Source organism: Pelodiscus sinensis, chromosome 3 (assembly GCF_049634645.1).
Source record: "Pelodiscus sinensis isolate JC-2024 chromosome 3, ASM4963464v1, whole genome shotgun sequence".
Lineage (NCBI taxonomy): Eukaryota > Metazoa > Chordata > Testudines > Trionychidae > Pelodiscus > Pelodiscus sinensis.
The window spans coordinates 122,637,302-122,654,420 of NC_134713.1; the positions used below are offsets into that span (position 1 = coordinate 122,637,302).

General features: G+C 43.4%; 1 protein-coding gene and 1 long non-coding RNA gene across 3 annotated transcripts in view; one reads left to right on the forward strand and one right to left on the reverse strand.

Annotated features, from left to right (window-relative positions):
• Positions 1-17,119, reverse strand: part of CAPN9 (calpain 9) — a 55,755-nt gene that overhangs the window by 18,542 nt on the left and 20,094 nt on the right. For both annotated transcript variants that reach the window (XM_075924713.1, XM_006121995.4), the window contains 8 exons: positions 12,568-12,637; positions 9,828-9,946; positions 8,785-8,918; positions 7,824-7,992; positions 7,616-7,699; positions 6,506-6,591; positions 3,086-3,163; positions 627-787 (listed from right to left, as the gene is read on the reverse strand). In XM_075924713.1, coding sequence (XP_075780828.1) covers positions 627-787; positions 3,086-3,163; positions 6,506-6,591; positions 7,616-7,699; positions 7,824-7,992; positions 8,785-8,918; positions 9,828-9,946; positions 12,568-12,637 — 901 coding nt within the window. The remainder of the gene's footprint in view (positions 1-626; positions 788-3,085; positions 3,164-6,505; positions 6,592-7,615; positions 7,700-7,823; positions 7,993-8,784; positions 8,919-9,827; positions 9,947-12,567; positions 12,638-17,119) is intronic.
• The window catches only part of LOC142827961 (uncharacterized), a 29,703-nt gene continuing 19,936 nt past the window's right edge, over positions 7,353-17,119 (forward strand). The window contains exon 1 of the long non-coding RNA XR_012902784.1: positions 7,353-8,865. This is a non-coding gene — a long non-coding RNA (uncharacterized LOC142827961). The remainder of the gene's footprint in view (positions 8,866-17,119) is intronic.

The following is a 17,119-nucleotide window of genomic DNA, read 5'->3' on the forward strand; positions in this document are numbered from 1 at the left end:
GGGGGAGGGGAATGGGGTTGTTTTGTTTTTCTATTTTCCATTATGTATCTTGATGATTTCATGCAATTTTGCAGACCAAGAGCCAACTCCTGAGGGACTTGGATTTTAGTATAAACCATAGCAGAATTTAGCCTTAACATCTCATTAAAAACCAGTGGTTTAAATCGGAGATGAAAGTTACAAGACAATTAAATGGGGTTTTGTTGAAAATATAGAAGTACAAAGGGTCAAATTCTAATCTCATTCATATTGGTGTAAATCTGGAGTAACTCCATTCAATCAGAGGAGTGACTTTACATCTACACCAGTGTGATGGAAAGGGCTAGATTCTCCTTTCATTTGCAGTCCTTTGACAAGGGTGTAATTTAGCTGACCTTAGTGGAGTTATGCCTAAATAACACAAATGTATAGGAGGGGGAAAAGACTTGTGCAAAACAAAGGCAAATTATGTCTCTCAAGTGGAATCTTGTGACTGTTTTGATACTTTGCTGGGGCTGAGCTAACTGAGACTCTGTTGGCCTTATTCAGCACGTGTGTGTGGAAGTTACAAAGTGGTAAAGAATTCTGAGTCTATAATGGGTGCTTCCACAGGATTGGGAATTATTTCCAAAGAAAATTCTTTTCACCTAGAAAATTTCTGCACCCTCCAGCAGTGGACCCCCTGACCCAGCTCCCTTGATGGACTGTCACTTCCCACTTGTTGGTAGCATTGTCCCCAAGAGCATCTGGAGTTAGGTTGCAAATCTCAACTTTATCAAAATGTGTTTTGAAGTCTTCAAAGGTCATCCTACATGGAAGGAAGGGAAAGGGGTGAGAACATCACATTAGTGACTGAACAGAAGCAGCGGGTGAGGCAAAAACTACTCCCACAGACCAATTCAAAATGCAGAGAGTCAGAACATAGGGCCAGATGATGAATTTCAGTAAATCAGTGTAGCTCCATTGACTTGATTGGAGTTATGCTGATTTACACCAGATGACGATCTCGCTCCATAGATCTGATTCTCCTCTCCTTTACACAAGTGTAAATCACAAGTAAAACTATTCACCCATATGGGCCTGAATCTGATCTCTCCCATACCAGTCTTAACATATGAGACTCCACTGACTTCATCTGAATTACTCCTTATTTACACCAGTTTAAGGGCGTGTGTCTACACTGCACTGTAGCTCAAAATAAGATATACAATTTGAACTACGCAAATTGCGTATCTTATTTCGATCTTATTTAGAAATAGCTTATTTCATAATTTGGTGCTGTCTACACAGTGCCAAATTTCGAAATAACCTGCTATTCCCAACCATCCCTTACTCCTCAAGGAAGAGGTTTACAGGGATGTCAGAATAGTGAGCCCATCATATTTCAAAGTAATGGGCTTGCTGTGAAGATGTGGGATAGCTATTTTGGGATACTCTGGTATCCCGAAATAGCATTGCTGTGTAGACGTAGGGAGAGAATCAACTCTAATGGAATGACAAGAGTGTAAAAACTGGTGTGGGAAGGGAGGCTCTAGTATTCTAGTCACACAGCTCCTGGTCCCTGTGATCCCTTTTAGTGCAAAAACAGTACAGCAGGGGTAAAAGTTCTATCAAAATTGAAACCATAATAACCAAGTCTGATACACTGCAGACAACCATTCCAACTCACTGCAAGAGGCATGCAGGTAGCTCACTGTGCAGCAAGACAGAGGAGAGGCCCACTAGCACTTTGCTCACTGTGAATGGGTCTGCACTCAATCGAACTGGAGCAAGAACCAATAGGGGAAGTATTTACCCAGTCAGGGACTGGTGTGGACTGCAGCAGTTGCTGGTGGATAGGAAGGGGAATAGAGCAAGGAAATATGGCAACAGAAGCCAGGTATCAATCTGAGCAGCAGGGCCCATATCCTCAAAGATATTTAGGCTTCTAACAACCATTGAAGATCTGGGCCTTAGGCTATGTCTAGACTACAGGCTTGTGTCCTACCTGTTTTTAAAAACCTCCAGTGATGAGAATTCTATGGTTTCCTTTGAAGTGCGGCACTTGGTAGCCTCTTGCCCAAACCAGTCAAGATCACTCTTCAGGGGCTCCAAGATCTACCAGTAGATCCCGATCTACTGGTTGGTGACCACAGTTCTATATACTAGACCAGCAGCTCTCTACCTGGGGATTTGTGACCCTGTGTTAATGGGGGTTACAGGGCTAGAATTAGACCCCCACTTGGGGCTGAAGCCCTTTGGGTTTGGTGGCCCTGCCACCTTGAGTTGGGGGGCTCTGGTTTTGGCTTTGCTCACCCCTCCTGAGGTGGCAGAACTCCCTCAGGCTCAGGCTTTGTTTCCCCCCTGGGGATCATGTAGCAATGTTTGTTGTCAGAAGGGGATCGCAGAGCAAAGAAGTTTAAAAACCTCCATACTAGGCCACACTGCTCTAAATGACAGCAAATCTGAGAACAAACCAACTGAAAACTCTCCAGAAGCCTGTTAGGCTGCTCTTTGTTGATTTCACTACTTTCCTGTCCTTAAGAACACGCAGCACACACGGTACATGCTTATTTAAAAGTCTCAAAGGGGTACATATAAAGAGCATTTGTGCAGCCTGTGATGTGACCCACTGAAACTCATGAGTCATTCTTTCACCAGGTGTGGCACAGAAGAGGTGAAGTGGCAAATGCTACTTGGAAAGCATCACCTAATTCAAAGGCCATTAGTAAGGTGACATGTGATGTATGGGAGTGGAGTAGTAAGGCAATACAAAACTCGCCAGACTTGTTTCTGAAGCATTGCCTTATATTATACAAACCACCTATGTCTCATTAACCCCTGCAGGGAACAAGTCAATCACAGTGCCATGCATTTTGACCGTGACATCTTTAGAATTCACAATTTTTAAACACGTTCATGCCCGCTGCTAAGTGTGGCATTTTAAATATTTTAAAGATGTAGTCTGTTAGTAAGAATATGTATACAAAGAACGATTTATATCAAGATTTCATTGTACTCTTTGGATTAAACCAATAAGGTTACAGTTCAGAGCTATTCCCTGCTGCTCCACTTGTCCTGCCTGGTTATTCTCATTTGCATATTTGTTTTCCCAAAGGGTACATACCAGAACTCTCCATCATCTAGTGCTGTCTGACATAGACGATTTTGCTCCGACGGGCTGACTGCCTTCCATTCAGGAGAACTACAAGAAAACAAAGTCTAGCTTTACAAAGCTATCAAGCACTTACTTCATTTCCCTTGTCTCCAAGTCACCAGCTGGAGATATTAGCAGATTACACAGCTTTCATCTTGATTTTATGTGAGCAGTAGACAGAACCAGTGCCTTTAAGGAGCCTGATCCTGCTGCTGTTAAAACCAATGTCAAGCTTTCCAGAGACTTAGATAGAAACAGGATCAGGGCTAAAACCTTGAGGTTATAGTACTGCTATATTGACCAGTCCTACTGTATTTCCAGTATTCCCCATAGGGGGAAAGGGGAATACTATGAAAGCCAAGGTAAATTTAACAAAGAGTTGGTATATCTTTAGATTGTACATCCAGTGTGCTGTAAATCTTATTGTACATCTGTATTGTTCTTGCCTTGGAGTGTTTTGATAATTTAGGACCATCCCCTGGCTCCCAGGTGAAGTCAGTAGGAACAGGATGGGGCCCTTTAATTGTATAAATGAGCGGAGGGAAAGAGACTGAAATAGCTGACATCCCAGCTGAAAATCTGTTTTTTCATGTCCATTCACTGCTGCAGTTCCTGTAGGCATAAAAGTGGAGACGCCTAGATGTTCCATGAAATCCTGTTCTTACTACAGCAATGTAATTCCAACTGGATTAGAAGAAGAAGGACCAGAAGTCTCTCATGAGATCACTGACCTAAGCCATGATCCTGCAAGTCAGTGTGTTAGTACAGACTCCCATTCCCACATGAAGTCCCACTGGTTTCAGTAGGACTGTTGTGTGGACACTGATCTTCATTAGCAATTCCACATGCAGGTTCAGAATTTCTTTTGACAGACAAAACGCCATGCATAAAAACGGGCCGGCTCTAGGTTTTTTGCTGCCCCAAGCAAAAAATTTTGTGGCCGCCCCCCCGCCCCCTCTTTTTTTGTTGGCAGCGACCTGGACCCAGACCCGGAGCAGGGGCGGCTCCGGCCGGGGCTTAGGCCCCCTGGCGCGGAGGAAGGAGACATTCTGCTCTGTGCACTTGGCCCGGGCTACAGGATCTGGACCGACACAGCCTGGCATGGGGATAAGAGCTCGGCCTGAGACCAGAACCGGCCCCGAATGACCCGGGGTGCCAGGCTGGAGCCTAGACGCCTGGGTTCTGTCCCTGGCCCTGAAGCCAACTGGCCTGGGGCAAGTCCCTTCCCTGTTGCCTCAGTTTCAGCTTTGGGAGCTGGGGAGACTCTGCTGCCCTGCATGGCCAAGCATGGTGACCAGGTAGGGAGGGGCGGAGAGGCTGGGGCTCGCTGGCCACCCTGTCCTGATGGATGCCCGTGCACCATGACCCCCCCGCAGGGCCCTGTGCCCTCCCCCTCCGATTCCCCCTGCAGGGCTCGGCCGGGTCTGTGACGTGGTGCCAGCTGGCCAATCAGAACACGCAGCGGGGCACACGCAGGTCCTGGCCCCGCGGGAAAGAGACTTGGGCAGCGCCGCCCGTAGAGGGGCAGGGATATGGGGCACCTGCCTGGGCGCTGGGGCATGGGGGGGGGGGTTGTGTGGAAGGGGCTGCTGCTGGCAGGTGACTGTGGATGGGGGGCAGAATGGGGACAGCACAGTACACACAAGTATGGCCGGAATGCCGCCCCTGGAAATGTGCCGCCCCAAGCACCTGCTTGCTTTGCTGGTACCTAGAGTCAGCCCTGGATAAAAATCTCAAATGGCTGTCTATTCTGAGTTTAACTGCTAAATCTATTGAGGATTAATCATCTCCAATTGAGCTGACCAATGATTCTCCCAGTTTGGGAATTTATTTATGTAAATATAAATATTTGGGATTTATCTGTGAAACATTTTAAGAGAAGGGATATTTGAACCCAGTGGTAGAAAGGTATCACGTCTGCTAATTATTTCACCACTTTGAAAGGGGCAGCCAGAATAAATGATGAAACAGAGTCTCAACCCATTGATACCAATATAAACCAGGAAAAAACTCAGTTGCAGACAATGGAGTAAGGTAACATAAGAGATCTCAGAAACAGGTCATCTGTAAATGTAACCAAACATGAAAAATACACTTAATAGAAAATTCCAAAACTGAATCTACTGATCACCATTTAAGCTTTTTCCTTTTTAAATGATTATTATTTGCATTTCATCCAGCTTGGATAATGAAAACAGACCAGGAAGTTTCACTTTTTACCCAGGTGGCATCTGTTGTGTGGTTTTGCTCTTTACACAGCAAATATAGCATGAAGGAACCACACAGGCAAGTAGGGTCCAAAATAACTGTCTTTAATAACTACACAGAACATAAGAACATAATAATGGCCGTACTGGGTCAGACCAAAGGTCCATCTAGCCTAGTAGCCTGTCTGCCAACAGTGGCCAGCGCCAGGTGCCCCAGAGAGGTTGGACTGAAGACAATGATAATGCAATTTGTCTCATGCCGTCCATCTCCAACCTCTGACAGAGGCCAGGGACACCATTTCTCTTTAAACTCTGTTATAGTCCTAGCTTTCACAGCCTCCTCTGGGAAGGAGTTCCACAGGTTGACTACACGCTATGTGAAGAAAAACTTTCTTTTATTAGTTTTAAATCTGCTACTCATTCATTTCATTTGGTGTCCTCTAGTTCTTCTATTATAGGAACTAATAAATAACTTTTCTTTATTCACCCTCTCCACACCATTCATGATTTTATATCATGCAATGTCTACCTAAATATATATCTTACAGCTAGTCTACAGAAACTAAGCCACTCCGCACTGGACAGGGAAAGATGGAAGGAAATAGTGAGAGAGGCATCGGACACCAATGGGTGTTGAGCCCACGGTTTTTGTTGTTTATGATGATATGGCTTCAGAAAAATAGAACACAATGGGTACCCTTAAGGGGGCCACAAAATATTGAAATAGACACTGACCAATTACTTTATGCTACCTCAGCATTTTCCAGCTGTCATACGATGGCACAAGGTTTGGATGTTTGTGTTGAAAATGCAGGAGAACGTTTAAATAACATAGATTATATATTATGCAAATTATACACTTGGATTTATCTTAAAATGGAACAACATTTATATTAAAGAGGATTTTGTTTCTATTTTTAACAATAGCAACATTTTGGGACTAAACAACCTAGACAATGCCTCTTTAAATGGTAACTGAGAAGTCTTGGTTATACCAAGGTCAGGATGTTATGACAATGACAGTACTGGTCTGCATGTGTAGGCTATTCGTTAGAAAAGGCCGAAAACAGCTCATGCTGCAAATAGCTACAGATGAGACAACTACACAGAACACTGACTTGACTTTCCTCCTTGTCAGTCCGACCTCTATGCAATTCAAATACTTATTATGCATAAAACTAACTTGTCACTCCAACGGCCATTCCACTCCACTTGCCCCCATGGATTTCTTGGCCTTATGAGTTGTACCTTTCGGCCTCGGTAGGTCACCTAGAAATAGGAAGACAAAAATAGAGAAAATCCTGAATGGCCTTAAAATATGAGACTGTTGCTAGGGTAATAATCCCTGTCTGGCTGCTGTCATTAACTAAAAAGCAATTCGCCTCCAGACTGCATAACCTGCATAACTCTGCTGGTCCCCAGGGACCTCAGCAGGAGGAAATGTACAAGGGGGTAGAAGGGATGGTGAAGAGGAGCAGAAAGAGAAATCTCTGACCAGGGTTGCATTAGAGCTTCACTTGACAGAGGAAGAAATGTAGAGCTGGGTGAATAATGAAGTTTTGGGTTTACTGGAAATTTTTAAAAAAAAGTTTCTGGCCAAACTGAAAATTAAATGGTCTATTTCCAACAAATTCCAACAAGTTGAAAAAAAATCATAACAAACCATTTTGTTTGCCCAAAATGAAACATGCCGTTTCAATGTCACGCATTCTAAAATGTTTTTAATGTCTAAAAAAAAGGAAAGGAAAGGAAATTTCAAAAGACAAAGTGGTTTTGAATAAATAAAATGTACTTAGTTTCAAAAAGGTCAAAACTCAATGTTTTATTTTTTTCAGAATATTTTCCCCAACCAAATTAGTTTGGTGAAATCAGCACAAATTCATTAAATATTTTAGTATCACAGAATTCACATTTTTTTTTAATAAAAAAAAGTTTTAGTTGGAAACTTTCATCTGTAGGGAAGAATCAGAGGTTACATACAGTCGCCTGACTCTCTCTCCCCCCCCCCCCCCCCGCGCCCACCTAAGTTGCTTTAGGCACAAGAAGCTGGGCACAACTTTTAAGATGAAGGGATAAGGGGCATACCCTGTATGGCCTGTCAAAATGCTGCCCCTTTACTCATAGAGTGGTGCCACCCCAATTCCCCAGCCAAACTGCATCCGGGCGGCATGAAGAACAGGATTTATGAGCTCCCTGTCTCCTGCTCTAGGTCTCCATCATTTCAGAGTTTGTAGCGTACCCCTTGTCAGCCTCTCCACCACACACTGTCAACATAGTGACCATTGGGACATACCTCATCAATGCCAGTTACGGAATAAGCATGACCCTTTATGAGGCCAAAGGGGGTTCGAGCTTCTGACTCAGCAGCGCTGGTGGTCTGAAATATGAAAACACATGTTGAAGTACCCTGCTTTGAGAGGACATTGTATGTGGCAACGCTTTGTCAGTATCCGGGCCACAAAACCAAACTAAAAAGAGCCTCCCTCTAGTCCTTTACTTACATCAATGGAACAGCCCACCATTGACCCTCTTTTAAGAGCTTTTCCTAAGATTTCATAGAAGTTGTCTGGAGCCTGTTTGACGTCATACATTTCTCCAACTCCTCCAGTGAAATCTTCCATGGCTTCGAGAGTACTGCCTCCTTTTAGGGCTTCGTAACTTCCATTCAGTCTGAATCATATAACATCAAGAGAGAGAAACATTTTTTAAAACTTTCTTACTCTGAGTCTTTCTCATTGACGATGGTGCAAACCAGAGGTGAAAGTAATTTTAAAAATTTACCAGTGTGGGGGCCTGATTCTAGGCCCCTGGAAGGGGCAGTTCTTGGGCAGACGGGGCTGGACCTCAAGCAGAAGGGTCAGAAATGGGAGACAGCCTCTCCCAGCCAGACCTTCAGTGCTGTATGGTGTGTGCCGCTAGGGGCTCCGGCGACAGTTTAAAGGGCACGAAGCTCTGGCCGCTGCTGTGGTAGCGGTGGTGGCTGGGAGCCCACAGGACCCTTTTAAATCACTGGGCCCCAGGGCAGCTGCCCCTTTTGTCTCTCGTCACCCCACCTGATGGTAGCCCTGTAACTGCACTAGCACCGCCACAGCCTCATCCCAGTCTCTGATTCGTTCTTGGTTCAAATCCAGCCAGGGCTGGCAGTGACAATACTGTCAATTGCCCAGTGGCCTGCAGCAAGCCAAACCCAGAAATAGCCTCATTCCAGTTTTTAGCCAGAATTCTTGGCATCATTATTAGTCCTCTCAGCAGAAAAACAGAGATCAGGCGTTAGGACTGAAGCCAACTGGAGTCACACCACTGACTTTCCTGGAAATGGGATCAATTCATCAGGGATCAATTTAGGACATGGTATCTCTAGGTCAAGCCTGAGGGAAATGCATTGAATGAATAAAGTCTGACCGTTTGCATTGTGTGACAAACTGAGCAATGCACACACACCACAGGGCAGCCAGGACTTACTTGGCATAGGCTTTTTCCAGTAAGGCACTCCAGAATTCATTGTGTTCGGCCGAGTGCAGAAAAACCAAGCGGTCTTTAAAGGTGGGTAATCGGTCATCAATAACAATATCCAGCCACTCATTGTGCTGCCAAAACTGTGTTGAATGGAAGTTGAGAGAATTGATAACTGTAATATTTCATACGGCTAGCATGCCTCTCTGACTGCTGTATCCCTATGGTTCTAAACTACCTCAGTGACATGTGGGGCTATGACAGAATTAAAACCACAGCTTTTTTGTGAGCTAAGTGAAATCTGGCCCAAAGTAAACACCACATTTCCTCCACTAAGCTTCTTCTCGATCAAATCACTAAAGAAACAGGTGGGCTTCTATCTTCTAAACCTTACACAAAGACAGGGCTGCTGTTGAACTCCATAGACACAATTTCCTGAAATTAGGCACTTCATATATGCTGTAGTGTCATAAACTGCAGTATATTATATAAACCTTGCTGAATTCATGTGTTGGGACAGAGTTTCTGTGAACATACACATTACAAACTGTAGGACATTGGGTGCTATTAGGCAGAATGGTAAGTAAACTAAACTAATAGCCAACAGGAATTTTGTGCCTCCTCCCACAATTTCTCTCAGTCCTTACGACAAACTCCTATAGAATACAATAGAGTTTTACTGAGATTAAGTAAGGTTGTATATACATTGTTCTAAAAACCTATAACATTTAATAGACTATACCATTTTTCTATAATTTTCAACCAACCTAGAGAATTTTATAGCAGAGATTTATGTTATTCGATCCATGTTTTTATATTATGTCCACCTCTGTGTTTTCTGAGCACCTATCTATTACATTCTAGAAGTTTGTTTTAAAAATGTATATAAATTAGCACTCTCTATTAAGTTATATTGGGCTATTTAGAAGGAATAGGAATCTGAACTTAGTCAGAGATACCGATATTAAAAGTGGTTAGGAACTGCTATCCTATTTATTCATCTGAAAACTAGATATAAAGTATTGTTATGCTTTATAGTATGTTTATCTTACCTGAAAGTGAAATATTCCAGCGTAACCTGGTCCAAAATTTTGATCTTGAGGTACAACTCTGGCTAATGTGTTTTCATTCAGTGTAAGGGAAGCTATAGCTGCTAACAGCCAGCAGTCACCTGCAAAATGGAAAGACCAATACACAGATCACTAGTAATATATTGTGAAAATAAACACAATCTACAGGAAACAGATACTGAAGCCGCCTTGTCTCTAACTCTGTGGGCAAGATTCTGACTTCAGTTACATCGGTATAAAGGTCAATGGAGTTATTCTGGATTTATGCCACTAACTAAAATCACAATCCTGACCCACATGTATTACAGGTTCCGCATTTAATTATGTATCTAGAGTTCCATTTGGTGGAGTAAACTCACATTGATTTCATTTGTACTTTTTTGTTTATTTCCCATGCAATGTGAGATGCTGCCCAAACCAACCATAATTACCCATAACTGATGATGAACTGAACTACTATCAGCTGTTTTCCTCCATGCAGTGAGCTACATTCTGTTCTAATTTACTGTATAAATGTAAATCCAGATGAATTCCACTGAAGTCTGCCATGTTACTTAGATTTACACTGATGTAACTGTAAAAGACGACTTTAGCTCATTATCAGGCCTGCCGATAAGGGGAAGGGGACCAAAAAGGGGGCCAATACCCTGGGACCCGGCAAGTCAACTGCTGCTGCTGCTACTGTGGCAGTGGCCAGAGCTTTGGGCCCTTTAAATGGATGCCACAAAGCCATGTGACAGGCTCTGGGAGGAGCTGAGGGATGGCCTCCCACAATTCCACTCCTTCCACCTGAGGCCCAGCCCCTACTGAGGCCCAGCCCTACTGGGACTTTCCTGCTCTTTATAATGAAAGTTTACAAAGTCTGGGAATTACTTTTTTGCCACTGGGAAAATAAATAAGATGGGGCTACATTTGCTGACTCTGTGTGTGATATTTCACATGACTTCCTATGATAAGCAAGCAGTAGGATGGCTGAATGTCCATCACCCAAGGACACTTAATATCCTGTTTAACTTAAAACTTCAGGAGAAGACTGGCTGGCTAGCTGGCACCAACCAGACAAGATGTATTCTGGAACCACTCAATTCTCAGCTTTCTTGGAAGTCTTGAAACATCTGAGCCAAGATGGTATCTCACTGAAAACAAGGGAAAAGCTTCCATTGTCCTGAACAGGACCAGTTTTTAGCCTTTTCTGTGTTTTTCTTCCTCACTTGAAGGCAAGATGTTGGCTTTGTGTTAGTGACTCACATAAGGAAACCGCTCAAGAATGGACGAGAGGAACAAAAATGAGCCATAGATGTTTTCCAAGCTGGCAGGCCTGCTGCAAGCTCTGTGTTGCTTGCACTGAGTGAAGGGAGCACCGAGTGTCTCATAGGAGGCAGCAACAGCACAATCGCCTGAAAAATCCCTAAAAGCCATTTTGGAAGAGTATGATAGGAAGACATTCAACCTGCAATGTGCACCTTAGAAATGTCCTATGGAATTCAGGTGAGATTAAATGAATAAGTTTCAATGGAAATGTAATAGGATTGCATCAAAGTTACTCTAAAAATCTATTAAATTCAATAGAAAATTATAAACTTTCTTTCAAGAGACAAGGTGGGTGAAGTAAAATCTTTGATTTATTCACCCACCTTCTCTCTCTCTCTAATATCCTGGGACAAAAACAGTAAAATCTTTGTGTGTTTTGGGCAAACCGATAGTGTTGGATAGCAAGAACATAATTCTATTGATTCTGTGGCTGTGGTGTAGTGCAATTCAATCCAAAGCACTCACTGTTTAGAGTGGGGTGACTGAGAAGCTGCAATAAATGTACAAGTTAGTCTTAGAATATCATGTGCCTGTACTAAATACCTTCATCTTTTTAAAATGAATGTTTATATTCCCATTTGCTCTTTCTCTCATGGAAACCACTTTCCAGACTTTATCTTGCAGGACCAAATAGCTATGTCCTGGCATTATTACCCATGTTGCATCAGTGCACAATATGGCATCATCATGCAAAACACAACATTGGCATCAACCTGTATGGTTGAATTGGCATGATGGAACACAGTGTCAGTGCATGCCTGAGCAGTGCCCTGCCATGTGGATAGCTACATTCTGGCTTTAAGACTTCCCAAAAAGTATTTGAGACTCTAAGCTGCTGTAGATGCTGTCATGTGCTTCCAGACATAGGTCTGGGATACTTCTGTGATTTCATGCTGGATGGCAAACTGGCAGCCCAGACTTCTCCCTTGCCTTTCACAGCTCTGTCTCTTTAATTAAGAGGGAAGAAAGAGAGTGTTTGCCTTCACAGCAGCCAATACTTTATGAAGGCATCCAGAAATGGATAAGACGTTCAAAGGAGAACACAGGTTACATCTGAGTTTCACTTCTTCCATCCATTTAAGGAACAAGTGACTGGAGAGGCAGTTTTGCCTACTGGATAGTGCCCTGGCCAGGGATGCAGAGGACTATGGGTTCTAGACACAGCTCTACTGCTAGTTGACCTTGGATAAATCATGTCCCCGCTCCATGCCTCAGTTTCCCCACCTGCAGATTGGGGGAGGGAGGTATTGATGTCATACACCTTTGAAAAGAGATGAGAAGTGCTCGTAAAAGCTAGGAATTGCTATTCGACAATGAACATCCCCCCGCCTTACTCCCACCAGTTCTAGAATCTCCTGTACCCCAGCAGTTAGATAAGGGTGGGAAAATTCTATAAAGGGAAAACACTCACCAAGATCCCCTTGACAAATGTCAGTTCTTGTGGCTCCTCCAACTACAAACTCTGGGTCTTTAACAATTTCCTGAGAGAGACAGAGAGAAAAAATAATTTAAAATAACCTGGAAAAATATAGCAACATTTAGGGGATGGCCCTGTCACTGATATGCTCCATTCATCGTGGTATGCTTCTTCCACACAATAGTACAGATACTGTGTTATCCTATGTTGAGCCTTTCATTGCTAATTAGAAAGTGTCACAGCGAAAGGTCATTGGTGCTAATTTCTTCGTGCTGATGAAAGATACTGGATTGGCAACTCTGGCACTGTGCAGACCTCTGTTTACTTGCAGAACATTTATAGCAAAGGCAGTGGTTAGCAACCATGATAACATCTTCCCTTAAAAAAAATAAAAGGTTGATCCCAACCTTTGTTTGCTTTACCAAGTAATGTTAGTTTTAAGTGAGAGCTGGATCAAGTAATGACACTCACACCCTTGAATGTCCAAAGGTTGAGAGGGGCTGAACCTATAAGACATATGTAGGAAGGAAAGCAATTCTGACCGGCCATTCTTTTATTTCTTTATTTTGTATTCAATTAAAAATATCTCAGAGGTTCTGAATTAGATAGCCGATTATGCTTGTAAAATCCCTTGAAATCTAACTTAAGTTGTCACTTAAAAAAAAGCATTCACTGCTTTTCTGCTGGGTCTCTATGGCATTTGTGTCTCATTGACTGGAGCATTAGGGTATGAGAGATACCTATTGATCTTTGTCCTTGAAGTACCCCTTTTGTCTAAATACTTTAGGTATTTAGATGTCCCCCCTTTACTGTACCTGAAGAAGTGGGTTGTGCCCACAAGAGCTCATGATACCGTCTGTATTTTTTTTGTTAGTCTTTAAGGTGCTCCAGAACCCCTCGGTTTTTGTTTTTAAAATACAGACTAACACAGCTATCCCTCTGAATCTTTGATGTAGATATCTTTGCCATACCTCTGTGAGTACTCTAGGGAGTACTGGTATCCCTGTTTTAGAGATGTGAAACAGAGGCACAGAGAGTTCACCCATCATCACAGAGGAAATCTGTGGTGCATTCAACATCTTTCAGGAATCCAGGGCTGGCCTTACCATGAGGTGAACTGAGGCAGCCGTCTCAGGTGCCAGACTGTGTGTGTGTGTGGGGGGGGGGGGGCAGTAGGACCCAGAGTGTAGAAAATTGTGTCTGCTGCTGTTGCATATGTATTCTCTCTGCTCTAGATGCACAGAGATGGTGGAATGCTAAATGCTGTGCTGGAGGAAGGAGGGGACAAGAGACATAACAGGCAGGCAGGAGAAAAGGTGGCAAGGGGGCGTCATTTGAGCTCCCCGCCTCAGGTGCCAAAATGTTGTGGGCCGGCCCTGCAGGAATCAGTCCATAGGGAGCATAATACTGCATCTTTGTAATGAAAAGACTCAATTCTGTTCCTACTGAAGTAAATACGAGCATGCCAGAAGAGCATAGCCTTACATAGGAGAAGAAGAAAGACATTAACATCTGCACAGCTAGTGAAAATGAGAAATGTCCATTGCCGATGTAAGGCATTATCTAGAGCTGAAAACATATTACATCGGCATAATTTCGCACCCCTGGCTTCAAAGGAAGTGGCAGAAGGAAGGTGACCTGCCCACATTCCTTCAAGTCAAATACCTTCCCAGCAAGAAGCAGTGGTGAAATCGATGTGTCACCATTACAGAAAACAAAGGCAAGTCAAAGCAGAATTTGTCATGTATCTGACCCACCTGCTTGTTAAATATATGCTGGAGTGTGTGACCTGTACTAAATGATAAAAAAGCCATTCACAGTCCTTATACCATTGCAGAATAGGAAAAAGTGAGGGGATGTTAATTTTAATAATATGCATTATTTTAAAATTGCTAAAGGGAACATAAGTACGTAGCGATTAAGAAACTCGCATTTTCAGAGAGCTGATTAACTCAATCTGTCCCCAAATGCCCTATAGTTTTGTGGTTACCCCCCCATAACCTTTACTCCCTATGTACTGAGCACACAGAGCCCCCACCATGCTCTTTCTGTGCACTTCTGAGGGTAGAACAACTTCCCAACACCACCTAGCTCTGAATGATTGCACCAGTATTGTGGTATCGCAACTCGATTTTACAAATGATATTTCATATCTTACTTGCATACAACACCCTTCCTCCCAACTAAACAGTTTGTGGTAGTAATGAGATAAGAGCCTCTCAAATCCAGGCCATTAGAGGGACTCTGGATTAGATTAACAGTAACCAAATCTTATTAATGTCCAATGATTGATTGGTAGCTGCTGTAAACTAGTGGTCACTGTGCAGCTCCTAGAAAACTGTCTCTGCCTCATAATGAGCACCCTTGCAGCCATTCGCATTAGAGATGTAGGCCTCAATTCTCCTGTTGCTTACAGCAGTGTACATCGGAGGTAATGTCCTTGACTGTTGCTTACATGAGTGTATCGCAGAGAAGAATCAGGAATGAATGGACATGAAAGCTGAACCATAGGTGGCCCTCATCGGCTTTAACAGAAGATTTCAGTTTCTAGAGTTTCTCGAGCTACCGAGCCTACACCTTTGAGGAGCACAATATTTTAAATGCACTTCTCCTCGTGATTTTGCATAGCACTCTCCAAACTCTGGGAGTGTGATTTTGCAGCTGCTCTTGTTCTGTGGTTTCTTCCAACCCTATGATTCTATGATATACAGCCCTACCATATTTTATGATTATAATTCTGAGAGGATTGTATTACACAGCAGCCTGGAGTCACCTTGAAAGGCGGCCCTACCCCCTGCCAGTTGAAGCCAGCACGAATGCCGGTGCAAGGGCAAGGCGAGATGCAAAGTCCGGTGGTTCAAAGTAGTGGCAGCTTCATTCACAAAGGGGAGATGGGGGGCCAGAAGGAGCCCAGCTCAGCCCCCCAAAGTGGGTGGTATTGGCTGAAAAATGGACAATGACCAGGGCAGGCAGATGTAGTGACTCCCAGCGAGTCCCTCAGCAGAGTTCACACAAAGCCCCTTCTCTTCTGTATTGGGAAGTTCCACTGTAGGGTGCAGTAGTACTTAGCGATATAGAGAGGAGAAAGTCACAGCTCTTTATGGCATGCTTGCTGAATTTGGCTATTAACCTAACAGCATATTCAATAATTGCAGAACAAACGTCTGTTTTCAAACCTAACATGGAACTGCACATGGACCATAAAAAGAAAGCCAGAGAGAGATTTCCCCCAAAGAAGCGGTTTATGCTGGAAGCAAGGGTTAAATTAGAATCCTGAGTGGGAAAGCCAGAGTTTGAATTGGTATGTGGCCGTTCTTCTCGAAACGCAGTAGTGGCTGGGGGAGACAGGACATTGACTCGCCTTCTCATGTTGACTGGGCTTAGATCTAAGGGAACATTTAAACTCTCAGTGCAGAGCTTGCGGCTGTGTGGGGAGTGTCTTGGGGGGGGTCTGCAGATCATCATGAACCTCATCCAGGGTCCTCTGAAGCTCATCGACTTCAGTGGGCTTTGGCTCAAATCCATAAAGCACTGTAATTAGGTAGGTTCTAGGTTGGCTGTGGCTAATTGAAAATATCCAGTATTTGAACCTTGTTTGGGTCAAAGTATTATTCTGCTGGGAGTCTTCCCTTATTGGTCCGTGCCCTCCACAATGTACCTCAGATGTGCCTTTTTAAAAGCCACATTGTGTCTTGTAGTGCATATTGCCCTGGGGAAATCCCAACCTTTACTCTGTGGTCTGGTTTTTTTTGGCGCCAACAAAGCAGGGACCACTTCTAAAGAATACAGAATACCAAGTACCTGCTGGAATAAGGCATGGTGGGACAGTATGGGCAAGTTTAACTCTTGTGTACCTTCATTGACCTGAGTGGAACCACTATAGGTTGAACCTCTCTAGTCCAGCACTCTCTGGTCCTGCAACATCTGTGATCTGGCATGATTTTAGTTAGTTAGATGTTCACTTATTATGGGTGTGGCCAAGTTTCCTGTGGTCCCATGAAGTTTGTTTTCAGCCACCAGTCCTGGCTGTCAGTGTTCTGTGATGTCATTTAGCTCTAATTTACCCCTAAATGTCTTCTAGGAGCCCAGTAAGCAATGGAAATGTTGATAGTGCTGCTAGACCATATTGACCTCCCGTGATTCAGTAAATTCTCTGGTACAGCACTGGTCAGGTTCCTAGGGTGCCGGATTAGAGAGGTTCGACCCGTAGTGATTCACACTTGATCAACAAGGAGACTCAGATCCTATATATTCTCCATAGGTTACTAGCCAAACTGGATACATTCAATAAAGTTGCGAATAGTTACTGTATTAATTAAAGGCAAAAAGAAATCTAGAGTTATCGTCAACTGAGGCTTGAGGTTTACGAAGAACCCCAAAGAATCCATCCAGTAAACTGCTTTAAAGTACTGAACTTTAATTGAATCATTTTAATGCTGTTTAAAACCACACTTTCAAGTTTCTTACTAATGAAATGCAGATACAGGTGCATGACAATGCCTTATGGTGTGATATGATTTCAGTTCAACATCCGATTATTAACACC